The sequence below is a fragment of the Delphinapterus leucas genome, chromosome 2 (genome assembly GCF_059928025.1).
Source record: "Delphinapterus leucas isolate spDelLeu-1000000601 "Yukka" chromosome 2, BTC_Dleu_Yukka2, whole genome shotgun sequence".
Taxonomy (NCBI): Eukaryota; Metazoa; Chordata; class Mammalia; order Artiodactyla; family Monodontidae; genus Delphinapterus; species Delphinapterus leucas.
Window position 1 is genome coordinate 70,996,073 of NC_143130.1, and position 13,791 is coordinate 71,009,863.

Genomic DNA, 13,791 nt, shown 5'->3' on the forward strand with positions numbered 1-13,791 from the left:
TGAAACGAGCTGAAATTCAGTTGTTGCCTACAGTGTGTTGCTTGCTTCTCTCCACAGGTGGCCAAAGCTTTCTGGATGGCAATTGGGGGAGACAGAGATGAAATTGAAGGCCTTTCATCTGATGAAGAACACTAAATTATTCATGCTAGGGCTTGACTACCAAAGACCCTAGCTCCCTCTACCTGAGATACTTCCCTACTCAACCCAGTCATCTTTTGCTGAGCTCCCCATCATCATGTTGGCCGCCTGACTTGTTTATAGGCTCCCGTGAATTTTAGTTTTTAGCAGGGGGTAAAGCAGAAATCTCTCCTCCCTCAGAATATCGTGGGGGAGTGAGAATGACAATGAGTGAGGAATTCTCAAATACACTTTTTTGCTCTAGGAACAGGGGTGGGATGAGGCTCAAAGGCCTGTGTGATGTGACCAAGTTAAAGGCGAAGAACCACCAAGCCATTCCTAGTCAGTCTTCTAAGCAGCATTCCCCGCGTTCACACTTGATCACTGCAGATCGGGAGCTTGTGCCACCTTTCCTGGGTTCTGGATTCTTTCTGTCAAGGAACTTGCTGCTCTGAGGTTTGATGCTTTTGATGGGAGGAAAGATTTAATCTGTGCTGTACTATAGACTATGTGCCAAAGCCACTGCCCCTCAGGTTAGTCTCTAGCTAAAAAAAAAAAAAAAAAAAATGCATCTGGGCATTTCATTTGAAATACAGTATCTGAGCTCATGCTAGAAAGTATTGAGAAACATTGTGAATTTTTAGACTGTAGTAAATGATGCAAGAGTTTCCCACTCTGGTAGGGATAAAATAAACCCTCCTCTACCAAGTTGTGGGTCTGTCGATGTGCGTGTGTAAGAGAGAGCAGCTTAAGGAATTCCCTCTATAGGCCACTGAAACGGTATGATCATATCCTGAGACACTCGCATTAGTGTTACCGTGGAGAAAGTTTTCTTTCTTAGAGTTCGCTACTTGAGATGGCAGAGCTGTGTTGTCACAACTTATACCCTCAAAACAAGGCAAGTTTCCTTTTCTCTTTCTGAAAGCCGGAGATCACTGCCAAAATAGTAACACTAAGGAGTGGGCGTGGTGGGAAAGGATATGAAATGTTAGGCAGTGAATCCCTGAGTACCTTGTGTTACTTCCAGGGCTGGGTGGGTCAGCTCTAGGGGAACTGATCACCAAGGGGAAAGTTTCCAGAGGAAGAGTGGGAAATAGAGCAAATGTAATCCTTATTTCTGTTTTCGTAGGTACTTTGTAATGCATGTCATGAGCCTTTACTGTGGTAGTCACTGCCATGGCTCTAAACTGGCTCAGGGCACATGGCCTGAGAACTGCTGCTGGCCTAGTGTGGGTAGGAACCTCTTAGGTCACCAGCAGAAACAAGTTTCAGACACCTTTGTGCAACACCTTCTAAGCACTGCAGAACCTGACAGATGGCAGAATGACTGGAATGCTCCAGGTTCCGGGCCAGGGTGACTGCAGGAGGGAAGGTTTCAGTGATTGGAGCCATTCCAGGGAACATTGGAGGCTATCTTGCTTGATACTTTTTTTCTTTTTCTTTCTTTTCTTTTTTCTTTTCACTATTCTGAAGGTCTTTGAGACTGTAGTTTACTATCATTCCATCAGTGTTTCTTTGAGGTAACTGCATCAGCCATTGACTGGGAATATAAGGGAAGCTGGCCCTGGGGTTGCAAGATGAAAGGTGGAAGATATTTTTCTTAAAACATGAAAGGTTTCAGAAAATACATTAGGTCACGTGGTTAGGGAAAACAAACTAGAAAAAGCTGTGAACTTGATTTTGTGGATTAAACAAAGCCAGGTGATTAAAATGTGATTTATTTATAAAGTCTGCTTATGTGTATTTTTATGATTTTGTTGGTTTTTTTGGGGGGGGTGGGGAAGCCTTCCTTTATTGGATTAGGCATAAACAGCAAATAATCTAAGAGTTTGTCAAACTCACTCTTTTAGAATCCACCATTTAAATGTATAATATCAAGTCATGTTTTCAAGATCTCAGCTATCTGGGGGTATTGGCCCCTTCTAGGGGAGATGTGAGATTAAAGTGTCCAGTGGTATCTACTAAAGGCCCATTTTAAGAAGAGTGATCATGAGCTAATAGTGTAATAAAAATTGCATTCTATCTAAAGTGACCTATGTACATGCCACCATAAGTTATTATGGACTGTCCATCTGGGATTTAAAACAAGAACCTCGGCTTTATTTTTTCCTTAAGCATTTTTCTGTTTGTGTAACACGGTGTCTGGCACATAGTGGGCACTTAAAGCTGGTTTGGACTTGCATTCAATAGTTTTGATGAACATGATCCTAAAGTTTTAAGGTCCATGAGTGTTGGGAGGTAGGGAGAGACAAGAATAAACTTTTTATTTCCCTGAGAAAATCATATGTTATGTAATAATTTTAGAGTGATGAAGACATAGATATTTTTATAATTTTAAGATATGTTATCCTGCCAGAATATGAGAAGATTGACAGAACCAGTTTGCTTGCTCTCTTTTTATAGAACTTGGCCACATCTAATTCAGAGAAGCTGGAGATTCAGGGATGCTAGACTTAGATGGCTGAGTAATATGGGATGTGGTTCAAGGCCCATAGAGCGTGTCAAGCCATTACTGCAAACTACTTATAACAAAGGAAATGTGATCTGTTGCTAACTTCGTGTTCCCACCATGGAGAGGTGAGGATAAACATTTTTGCCGTGGCCTGTCAGATTCCCTTAACCTTGGGTCAGTCTCTTGACAGTGGCCATCGAGAGAGCACGTGGAGTGCCCCTTGCCCTGCCTTGGCCTGCCGTGGAAAAACAGTCTTTGAAGAATCACTGTCTGAGGGTAAGATGAGAGCTCCCTGAAGTATTCTGAGCTGGAGTGTTTGCTGATACAAAGCTAAATTTAGCCAACATGTGTCCAGTGTGGTCAGCGGTTTGATTCATTGAACATTCTGACTGATGGAGACCGAGAATGCTGGATGAGTTAAGAGCTGCCTTTCACCCCCGACCCAAAAAACTTTAAAATAGGCAAGACAGTTTAGCTACAGCATTCTATCATTAAATACCTATCTCATAGAGGACTGTAGGAGGAGAAAGTGTGAAAAATCAGGTCAAGTGTACCCCCTTAGTACAAGATTTAAAAACAACACCGTAACAATTAACTTGCCCATAATTTGTATGTTCCTAAAAGCATCATGCTCACAGTGCAGGGCAAAGTTCTAGTTTTGACTTAGATTCCACTTGGGGTTTAGTTTAGTGATCCATCCTTGCCCCTTTGGCATGTAAGCTCTTGCAGAAGGGGTCTTAGACGTTTTCTAAGTTTTATATTTTGGGCATTACCTGTGCCTGTTAATTAACATCACCAGCCTTGCTCCTAATGTAGGTGTCTTTATTCAGAGTTAAGTGTGTGTTACAGTTCCTCTAGTATAGGAAGTATCTTTCTCGATTCTGAGGTGTTTCTTTGATTTGCAGAATGAAGAATTGAAAAGAGGTAATAGCAACAGCGTGATCTTTTGTTGAACACTACTGAGCCCTGGTCCAGCTCTAAATGATGTGCTGTTCTACTTTGTTTCCTGTTGGAAAAGTATTGATTCAAAACCTGGACCTAATGGTTATAACTAACTGCATCTTTAGAACACAGGTTTGGGAAGAAAACATTTTTTTTCCTCTAAAATCCTTTTTTATCTGTGTATATGTTGATAGGCTCAAATACTTGATCCTCACAGCTATAAATCTGCGAGGCATAAATGGGTCACAGAAAGCCTCCCGGGTTCTCTCCTGTGAAGCATGTGACCAACCACTGCCTCTCCCTTTTCTCTTATCGACCAGGTGGCTTTAATGCTACAAAATGTAGGCTGAGTGAGGCCTGGGGTAGGAACTTTATGGAAACAGCAGCATAATTTAGGAGAGAAGAGTCTGTTCCTTTGAAGCCCAAGGACATGGTCTGCATCAATCCTGTTGTTCCAGGAAATCTCAGGAAGTCATTAATGGTGTTAGAAGGCCTCAAACTTGAAGTTAAGGACGAGCAACTGCAACCAGTTCCTTTATCCTGATGAGAGCTGAAGCAAGGACTCAGTGCAGCCAGCACTGGCTGGGACCCTTCTTGGTGACAGAGTGCGCTGGCCGTGGCCGAACCTGCAGACTTGGGTAAGGACGTGACGTGGGTTCTCTTCCCTAGCAGCTCATTGTCTAACTCAGGTGGCAGAAGGGGGCGAGCAAAGTGAGGCTACAAAAGGTCGAATGCTGGGCAGGATGTGAAGAGTGCTGTGTCCGGCCTTAATTGCTGTGGAAGGAGAGCGCCGAGTGGGTTGGGAAGAGCATGATGTGCATCCTGGAGCAGTGGTTCTCAATCATGAGCCCATGTCGGAATCACCTGGAGGGCCCCACCCCAGGATTTCTGATTCAGGAGGTCTGGGGGAATGTGGGTTTCTAACTTTCCAGGTGATACTGATGTTGCCGACCAGAGACCACACTTTGAGACCCATTGACTTTGAGGAAGCGATGCTTGACTTGAGCGTTTGGGGATAAGAATTTGGGCAGGTACGTGGGTGAAGGCTGCAAAATTCTTAGTGGAAGCTATGGCATGAACAAAGGTATGGAGATAAGAAAGCAAGGGGTTATGTTGGGGAAACCCCAGTAGTCCAGCTAGAGAAATGGTGGTAGATAAGGATGGAGTGATGCTGAGAACCTTGGAATTCCGCTTTGTGCCTACTCGGGAGGTAATCAAGGAGCCAGCGGGTTTCGAGTAGAAGACATGTAACTGTAATTAATTCCAGGAAAATCTGGCAGCAGGACTAGCCAACACCAATTGATCACCAGTCTGCCTGGAGAGCTGTGTTGAGAAGGATTCTGAAGCTGAGAATGGACCCAGCAGTGTGATGAGTGGTTTTTGCATGGATAGAGAACTAGTGAAAGTTGGTAATTTTGCCCTGTACTTGCCATCCCTGGACTAGAGGGTGACAAATTAGGAGAATATTGGAATAGCCGTGATAAAAGGTAATCAGGAACTTTATTTTGGTGGTGCTCCTTCAACCATACATAAGGACTTGTATAGGACAGCACAGTGAAAATGGATGGAAAAGGCATTGCTAAGGTAAAATCTACTAGATACAGGCACCAATTCATTCAGTGAATTCAGCAAAAATATGTGGTGGCCAAAAGAAGCTGAGGATACAATAAGAAGATATAGACCCTGCTCTCAGGGAAGATTCACAAAAGGCTTCCTTTCTGAAGTGAGTCTCAGAGCATTAGGGAAGGTTAGCCCGGTGAATTGGTGGTGTCAGGCAGGGTGGGAGAAGCAGGGTGTAGACTGGTGTGTGATACGTGAGGAACTGCACTTAACACGACACGGGGTTGCAGGGGCGAGGCAGCAAGCTGTGAGAGCTGGACAGGGGCCAGGTGGTGAGGGTCACGTGGCCCATGTTAAAGGCCTTAGAATTTGTGCTGTGGACTCTGGCGCCGTCTAAGGTCAGGGAGGCCACTGGGGGCAGTGTGGATGGTACATGTATGGGAAAGCAGGCTGGAGGCTCAAAGAGTGGTTAGGAAGCCATGCAGTTGTCCAGGTGACAGAGGGCTTGGAGGACAGGGCCGAGAGCACAGAGGGACAGGGCTGGTCGGATGTGGGGCGTGAGGGAGTGGTGGATGACTGTGACTTCGTGGCCGTGGGCCGAGTAAAGGATTTTGATACAAAGCGGGACTGAAGGCCAGGAGAGGGCGATGGTTCAGTAAGGGCAAGGATGACTTGCGGTTTTTAAACTGAGTTTTGAGGTACTTGTGGCACCTCCGCTTACCAGTAGCCAGCAGGCTGTTGGATATGAGTCTGAAGCTGGGGACTGATGTCTGGGCTAGAAATACTGATTTGGGAGTCCTTAGCATTTATGTGGCTTGAAATCACACAGGTTAGATGAGCTCTCTCAGGGAGGAATGTCAAGAGTACAGACACTGGTCTGGGGATACCCCCATGGAAGGGGGAGGTGCAGGCCTGAGAAAAAGAGGAGAGCGGACATTCAGGGCCTTTCCAAAAGGGAGGCTGGATCACCAGGGGCAGCTGCAGAGGTGGGAGGTGGCGGGGAGCAAGGAAAAGGAAAGCATCAAGCTGCCCAGGACTTGGAGAAGGTGGGGCGGTGGGGGGCTCCCGATAAACACAGAGTCAGGAAAGGGAGCTTGCTTGGGCAAGACGGGAGATGATTCAATTTGGGGGAGTTGTTTTGGATCGCGTTTCACAGGCAGCTGGAATTTAAAGTTGTGGCGCTCAAGGAACAGGTTGGTTTAGAGGTAGGGATGTGAGAGTCATTTGCCGAGAGACTGACTAGATAAAACCTTGGGGAAAGTCGTTTAGGGGCGGGAGGCTAGAACTGGCCAAATAACAATGAAGGTAGGGATTTGATGTAGTTCATGGAGGCCAAACCTATAGGCACGTGGGTGCCATTCCTGGGAAATCTGCCTCCCTCCTGGTACAGCATGTGTGGACTCCGGTGAGGTCCTGGGAGGGAAGGCTGCTGTAGAAGTGGCCCAGCTAGAGAATTACGCCAGCCCCCTTCCGCCTCCCCCGAATTGTTTATTCGTTTTAATCATCCTGTTTCTTAATCCGCGTCAGCTGGGGTCAGTGTAAGATTCAGCCATGGAAAACAATTTTGAAGTCTCTTTTCTCCTTGGGCGTTTGGAATTTAAAATGGATTTTCACAGGAGCTAAGTCATGTGAGCTGGAGAGTGTGGAAACCTGCTTCTTTTGGAACCTGAAACCCACCTCCATTGCCTGTGGCAGGATTAATCCGGTGGCATCCACTCACTTGCCAAAGGCTCTCAAATACAAAGGAAATGAACGCGAAGTAACAACACGGAGACAGCGTCGCTGGGACTTGTGCGGCGCTGGGAGACGTGCCAACTGGGAGATTTGACACCTTCACTTGCCTGACCCGGAGGCTCCCGCTATCCCTGCAGGACTGGCTGGCACTGCATGTTGCCCTCGGTGAGTGAATGAGGGCAGCGGGGCTGTGGCAGAATGGGACCTGGCACATCCTTGGTCAAAGTGCACTTGGGCTTGGAGACACATTTCTCTGAAGCCCCTGGGGCCCTTTAACCTCTTCTCTCCACTCAGACATGGCAGCGAGAATGAGAGCGAGCTTCTGGCCCAGTAGCTTTTCAATGAAAAAGTTTATTAGAAGGGCACTTACAGGGGAGAGAGGACACAGTTCTTTAACAATAGGGGTACAATGCTTAAACAGGTGCTCTGCTCTTAAGATAAAAGTTAGAAAAATCTAAAACACTATAAATACATACATGCTTTTTACAAAGGTATTAAAAGGTCAGGCTGGCTGAGAAGGGAAGGTGATCAACCTCCTCCGCGTTCTTTTTCCCCACCCAAAGGCACACCCAAACAGGAGTCCTGCCCAGAACAGCCTCGTTGCAACAGCAGCACTGAGGGTGAATGAAGGCTTCCGGGAGGAAGATGGCTCCATCCCTCTGTACAGTTCTCACCCCTAGGAAGGGAGAGGGGCTTGGTTCAGAGGCCCCCCACATAAGGGCCTGTATTCGACTCTGAGCTGCCTGTGTCACATGCTGCCACGTGGGGAGCCAGCCTGGGTCAGTCGTCCCAGGTGCTGAGCCCAAAAGCCACTGCACCCTCTACCAGCGTTTGGAACTGGCTGTGCCCCGTCCCTTCCCAGCCACTGTCCTTGGGAGGAGAGCCTTTTCCAACTTTCTTCAAAAAATTAAATAGTTATCTGTCTTGAATGGTTTTAAGAAATTATTACATAAATATAAAAACACCAGAATGCTCGAGTGTACATTACTTTAGCATAAAAGAAAAAAAATTACAGGATCACTTGAGAGAATTTCTCAATCCAGTTTACACAATACGCGAGTTTTTGCATGTGGTAGCTGTGTTTCTGAAAGGTTGCCTGTAGCGCAAGTCATTTCCCCGCTCTTCCATCAGAGGTGCCTCATTTTTGATCCATACGTTTTTCTGCTTGCGGAGTGGCTGATACTCCTGAAAGACTGACTTGAAGGGGTTCGAGAAGGGAACATCTATGCCACACCAAGAAAAATGGTACAACTTAGCTGTGTTGAGGTTTTCTTCTAGCAAAGATGTAGATTTGGGAAAAACTCCCAACTGTGCCACTTAGTCACACAGTAAGACACAGGGCCCGGAACCAAACTCATGCCCTCTCTTGCTACTTGGTAACCCCCTTGGTAAACAGTCCCCTGAGCAGTCTGCAGATTCCTGTCCCTCCCTTCTCCTTTTAAGGACTACAGAGAGTGGCCTCACGAGAGCTCTAATGTGAGCTCTCACCCCGCAGAGACCCTCACGGAGCCTCAGAAACGGCAGCTTGGGGCTGAGAATGAAATCAGATATCTGCCGTCTCCCCAAGCTACTCACATACATGCATGACATGCACACGTTACTTAAAGAAAACCTTTTTCTGCGGTGTGAGTAAAAGCATTTAGCCCTGGAATACGTCCAAACTCTAGGAAGCCAGAGGGAGATGGAGAAAAACAAACTAAGCACAAGATACGTGCTACAGCTCATTCCAATACATTAACAATGATTTAAAAAAATAATCACCATGGTAAATAAAAAAAATACAGCACAGACAACATAAGGACAATGGAAAAGTCTGCCAGCAGCCTTGCCCTCATGTCTGTTCTTCCTAAGAGTCCAAGTCCCCGCTCCTGACTCTGGGCTTGTCTCAGAATGTCAGATCTGCAGCCTGCCAGGAAGGTGGCCAGCAGAGAAGACTGGCCAGCACAGGCCTGTAACCCGAACCGCTGGGGCGGCTACCTACTTGCACTGGAAGGCTCCAAGTACTAAATAAAGTTAGGAGGGGGGAGGGAGTGGGCGGAGAGGAAAGGGAATACAAGCTGGCTCCTGAGGGAGGTGCTGAGGCCAGGATCTAGGGCCCCGCGCTATAGCTACTCTCAAGGTGAAGGTGGCCTGGCGGGGAGCCCGGGGCAGGGGAACAAGGCACGTTGTGCAGCCTGGACAACGGCACTGAAAAGGGTCTCCAGCAGCCACCGTCACCCCCCAGAACTGCCCCGATTTCCTCCTGCCCCTTTCAGCTGTCCTTTAAGTTTTTCAATGTATAAATGCCTTCAGGCGATAGGATTTTTAAACTATTTTTATGACTTGAAGGACACTAATATTACATGTGCCTCAGAGCCACCTACGCAGCCTCTAGGGTGGGAATGAAACCAGATCCTAACCTCTGGGTACAACCAAATTTCTTTTCAATGGTGCTGAAGGTGGGCTTCCCCACTTTTTCCTCTCATCCTCCTCCAGCAGTCTAGTCTATAAAGAAAAAGGGCCAAGCAAGTAGCTTTCGGAAAAACACAAAATTAAAACTTCATGCCTCCTAGAAGTAGCCTTTAGCTTTGAGCACTGAGGGTTCTGAGACACCATCCAAATGCAGCCAGATGTGACCAACAAGATCACCCAAATTGGGCTGTACCTGAAGCCGGTTCCCAAGTACCTGGGGGACAGCTGTGCGCCGTAGGAAGCGCTCACAGGAGATCACGTTAGCAGGTGGAGAACGCGGGCCCTCAGAGACTGCTCCCCATGGCTTTTAGAGGGGGCACCACGATGGCTTCAGCCGAGGCCAAAATGGAAGAAGAAGTCATACCATGAGTCTCAGACCAGACTGGGAGCAGGAACACACATGCAGGAGGTTCAGATGATTTCCTGTATCTAAAAGAAGCAGTCCACCATCATTTCATACCAGGCACGAACTTCAGACTTGCAGTATCTGGCCCCCTCAGGTGGAGTGAGGGACTACACACCGTCTCCGGCTCTGTGTCGACAGTCCTGCGCAAAGACCAGCCCAGGTCTGGCAGGGTACTCTTGTCTCTTCCTATGTCCTCTGGAGGCTTGGCAAGCAGCTCTCCTACCTGGAAACTTCAGGGCTGGAGCTTCAGAGGCCTAGGATCCTGTAAGTGAGGCACCCAGGAAGCCCCGAACATCTCCACATAGCATCAGAAATGTCATCACATTTGAGGTTTATACCTGCCAAAAGTGTACACTTTCTTCCCTTCACCTGCAATTAAGACAGGACTTCCATAGGAAATCCCTTTATTTTTCCTGGTAGAAATCCATGCAAAAATATGGGATAAGTCATTTCATACAAAAACAGCAGCAAAGTATAAAGTACCAATTGCAAGTGGCAATTCCATCTGCTGTATTCTGCAAAAGGCCAGTAGAAGAGGGCTCTTTTTTTTTTTCCAGTTGAAATAACTTATAGTAGTTTCCTCACTAATTGCCACTGGGAGCAGTACTTATTACACATTGTAACTGCTAGAGTTGTCACTGATGATCCTCTACTGTGAGCTAGATAATCTCATATCCCAGGGGAAAGATGACAGACCTCTTTGCACCAAACCTGCAATTTTCAAAGGTGTAAAAAAAATTTTCAATAGCCCTTTCATTTGCTTTTGTGTTGGCCTGAGATCTTTCCCTCCTGGTGAATTTGCTTCTGTTAATTTCAGCTTCCGAAAGTGCTGGCAGGTGGTGTCTTCTCAACAAAACCTGGAAAAGCTTCACTTTGGGGGAAAAGTTGCTGGGTCCCCCTCTGGTTTCCCAATCAACGTGCCAACCCAGGGTTTTGTTTTGTTTTTTTTTAAATATAAAACAAAGGTTTAAAAGAGCATACGATAAAGTTCATTTAATTAACGCAACTGACTACATCAGCCAATGTAGCCGAATGCATGAGAAAGCGGAGCGAGCTCTTACAGGTGACCGGAGACCCGCGCACCGTGGTGGTGCTGCCTCAGCCTGAACACCACCACGGACAACTGCCTCCTGCTTCCCGGGAACACTTTACATAATTCAAATCTCTTTGAGATTAACGTGATGCTACAAACTATACATTTCCTACGTGCTTGAGCCTCAACAGATCCTTCCAACTGCTGAAAATGCAGACAACTTTTAAGAGTGTTTTTAAAGAAGAGGTGTCACCACCTTTTCCCACCGGTCCCTGTGTGCTCGGTTCTGGACACACTCGCTCACACCAATCAGTATGCTCCCCGAGGGGTGGAGACAGACAAGACCCCTCCCCACCCCAAGTCAATTCAGCCCCCAGGGTGCAAGGTCTGACGCTGCTGGGGTTCAGGAATGCTCACTGGAAGAGGAGGGCTGGGCCCGAGGTGCGCTTATACCCCGCTTATACCCCTGCCTGCCGGCTTCTCCCTGCCTCTAGAGTGCCCAAGGCGAATTCCGCACTCGGTCCTGACCACAGGGCCGTTTCCTGTTGGGCAGTGACATCTCAGTTTGCTGTCATTAAAAGAAAAGGGGGCTGGGGGAGGGGGCAGGTGGTAAAATACTACCTGTTTGCTCAAGCCACCAGAGCAGAAGCCATTTCTTGCCCTTCACACCAGGGCCAAAGGGCAGATGTGTTCAGCAGACACAGCTGTTCATAAAAATCCATCTCTGGGTTTGCTTTCATGTTCTGTAAAACAGGCTCGTGCCACTTTGGTTGAGGGAGAAAAATTTCTTCTTCTTTGACAACCGTGATTTGAGTTCTGATTTCTCCACCTCCTACATGGCCACTTTCCCCAAGCCCACCCTCCCCGCCCTCCCCCTTCACACCTAGCGTCTCTAAGACACACTGGAGCAGCGGATGCTCGGGGAGCCCATCTGGGTGAGGACCTTGTCAAGCCACTGCAAAGGCCCATTCAGGTGCAGCTCGATCCAGCAGGGGGTGCTGGTCACGGTCTGTCTCCTGCAAGACATTGGGAAAGGGGTGGGTTGGGGGAGGTTAAGCATGTACAGAAGCACACACACACTTGTCAGAATGCCTTTTCCCGCTTTGGTGACAGGGTTCTTCCCAGAGCCAGAGATACGGACTGCCTTGCTAGACCCTGTCCTGGAGGAGGTGCCACTGACTTGCTGAAACTGCCGGGCCAAACTCCAAGCAGGAAGGGCTTTGAGTAAATCAGGTTCTCCTGCACCAGGGAAGGACGTGGCCCCCTTAAAGAGAAACATGTAAAGCAAATTCCAGGGTACCCCAGAGGCCCCCCGGTTGCCTTGATGGGCTTCTGATGGAGAACCTCAGCCAGAGCAAAGGTCTCTCTGGTCCCCCTGTCCTGAGAGGGCACCTACAGCTCCCCTGCCTTCAGCCCCGACCCACCCCCAGCAGGCCGCGATGACGTGCGTCTGCCTGATTGAGGGGTGTTTCTTACAGAGCGCCGACAGAGTCCACATGCTGTCGGTCCCCAATGTGCTGATACAATTCCCATCTATGGCCTTATTTTGGAAAATCTTACGAGCAGAACGAGCCGTGGAACAATTACTGGAAAAAACCAAGGCACACCACACGTTTCTTTTCCCCAAAGCACTTTGTCTAAATTCGGGCTGGTTGATGACGCAGCTTGCAGGCAGGCTCCCAAAGGCCTCCACTGAGCAAAGGCTATCTGCTGAGGCCGGAGGCGCTGGTGCCAGCTGGAGGTGAGAGGCCTGGGCTCTGCTTTCAGCCACCTCACAGGAAGGGGTGAAACCTTACTCTCCTTGGCCCAGGAGGCAGGAGGAGGGCGAGGCTGTTCTGGGAAGGGGCCGCACCACCAGTTAGGTTGCTCTGCGGTGCTGCCAGGTGGCAGTGATGTGGTGGGCTGCACAGGACTGGGTGTGCTGGCAGTATGTCCTGCACGGTGACACACTGCCCCCAGGGAAAGGCTTCTGCCAGCAGGGGCCTCTTCCCAAGCACTTGAACCTGGAGGACTGCAGTGCCGCGCCAGGTCAAGAGCCGCTGGCCCGAGGTCACCACCCTGCTTGCTTGGCCTGCGCTTCTCCTGAGTGGAGGGTTAGAAATGGGCTTGCAGACTCGGCCCTGGCGTGCCTGCCTGACCTGGGTGCCTGAGTGTGGCCCTCTAGACTGCAGTCTGAGTGCTAACAGGAACAAATGGACCTCCCTCTGGCTCTTTTCCACCAGGTCCATCTTTAAATATTTCCCTTCCCCAACTAAAAAGAATATTGATTTTCTAACCTTTCCACTCTTGCTCCCTAAATGATTCAGCCAAGGCCAAAAGGTGAGCTAAAACGTCCCTCAGGCTGGGCTTTGGGGCCTGGGCTACTCTCAGGCCATTATAACTGGGTTGTAAGTTCTCCGACGGCTGACCCCTTGGATAGCTCAACTGGTCATTCATCCCGGATTTGACAGAGACCCCAGAGACCAAGGTGCTGTGTTCCCTGGCACTGTGGGGCAGACACGGAGAACAGCAGCTAAAGTACGGTAAATGAAAGAGGAGGATTTTATGGACCGAAATCCTCTAATGAGAATCTGACTTTCCATAAGTCATGCTCATCTGGATTTCATTATAAATGGTGGCCCAGAGCCAATACTGAAATGGGTTTGGCCTGGGTGCAGAATGACTGCAAAACAAAATGGATTCCAAACATCTGGAAAAATGAAGAGAAGGGGAGAGTAACTTGCAAGGCACTGGCTCCAGCTGACGTGTGGGCACCTCTGTGTCTGCCGCGGAGTCGGGGCTGGGCACACAGACCTGCCTCTAGGGGAAACTCCTGTCCAGGTGTGGAAGGAAAAGGAACGGGCTTCTCTAAGCCCACGCCAGAGATTCGACAGAGCAAACCAGGGACACCCCTGACCAGTGCCATGTTAAAACCAGTATCTCAGAAATTCTGAAAAAATCATTTCTGAGCAAGTAAATTTTGTTCCTTGGACCGCCCAAATCTCCTCCTCCCTTCCCTGCTTCTCAGTTTTAATATCCTAGATCCTCAGGGTCACCGGGTCAGAGATGGAGCCACAGAGGAGAGAAGGAACAGTGAGATGAAGACTTAACTCCCCG

General features: G+C 48.4%; 2 protein-coding genes across 8 annotated transcripts in view; one reads left to right on the plus strand and one right to left on the minus strand.

Moving 5' to 3' along the window:
• AAGAB (alpha and gamma adaptin binding protein) overlaps positions 1–7,734 on the plus strand; it is an 89,843-nt gene extending 82,109 nt beyond the window's left edge. For 5 of the 7 annotated variants that reach the window (XM_089907074.1, XM_089907075.1, XM_022579863.3 and 2 more), the window contains 4 exons: positions 58–2,845; positions 3,475–3,643; positions 3,970–6,970; positions 7,369–7,734. In XM_089907074.1, coding sequence (XP_089763200.1) covers positions 58–135 — 78 coding nt within the window. In that variant the 3' untranslated portion in view covers positions 136–2,845; positions 3,475–3,643; positions 3,970–6,970; positions 7,369–7,734. The remainder of the gene's footprint in view (positions 1–57; positions 2,846–3,474; positions 3,644–3,969; positions 6,971–7,368) is intronic. The other 2 variants (XM_089907072.1, XM_089907073.1) reach the window with 2 other exon arrangements.
• The window catches only part of SMAD3 (SMAD family member 3), a 119,218-nt gene continuing 112,563 nt past the window's right edge, over positions 7,137–13,791 (minus strand). Inside the window, exon 9 of the mRNA XM_022579859.2 lies at positions 7,137–11,711. Coding sequence (XP_022435567.1) covers positions 11,588–11,711 — 124 coding nt within the window. The 3' untranslated portion in view covers positions 7,137–11,587. The remainder of the gene's footprint in view (positions 11,712–13,791) is intronic.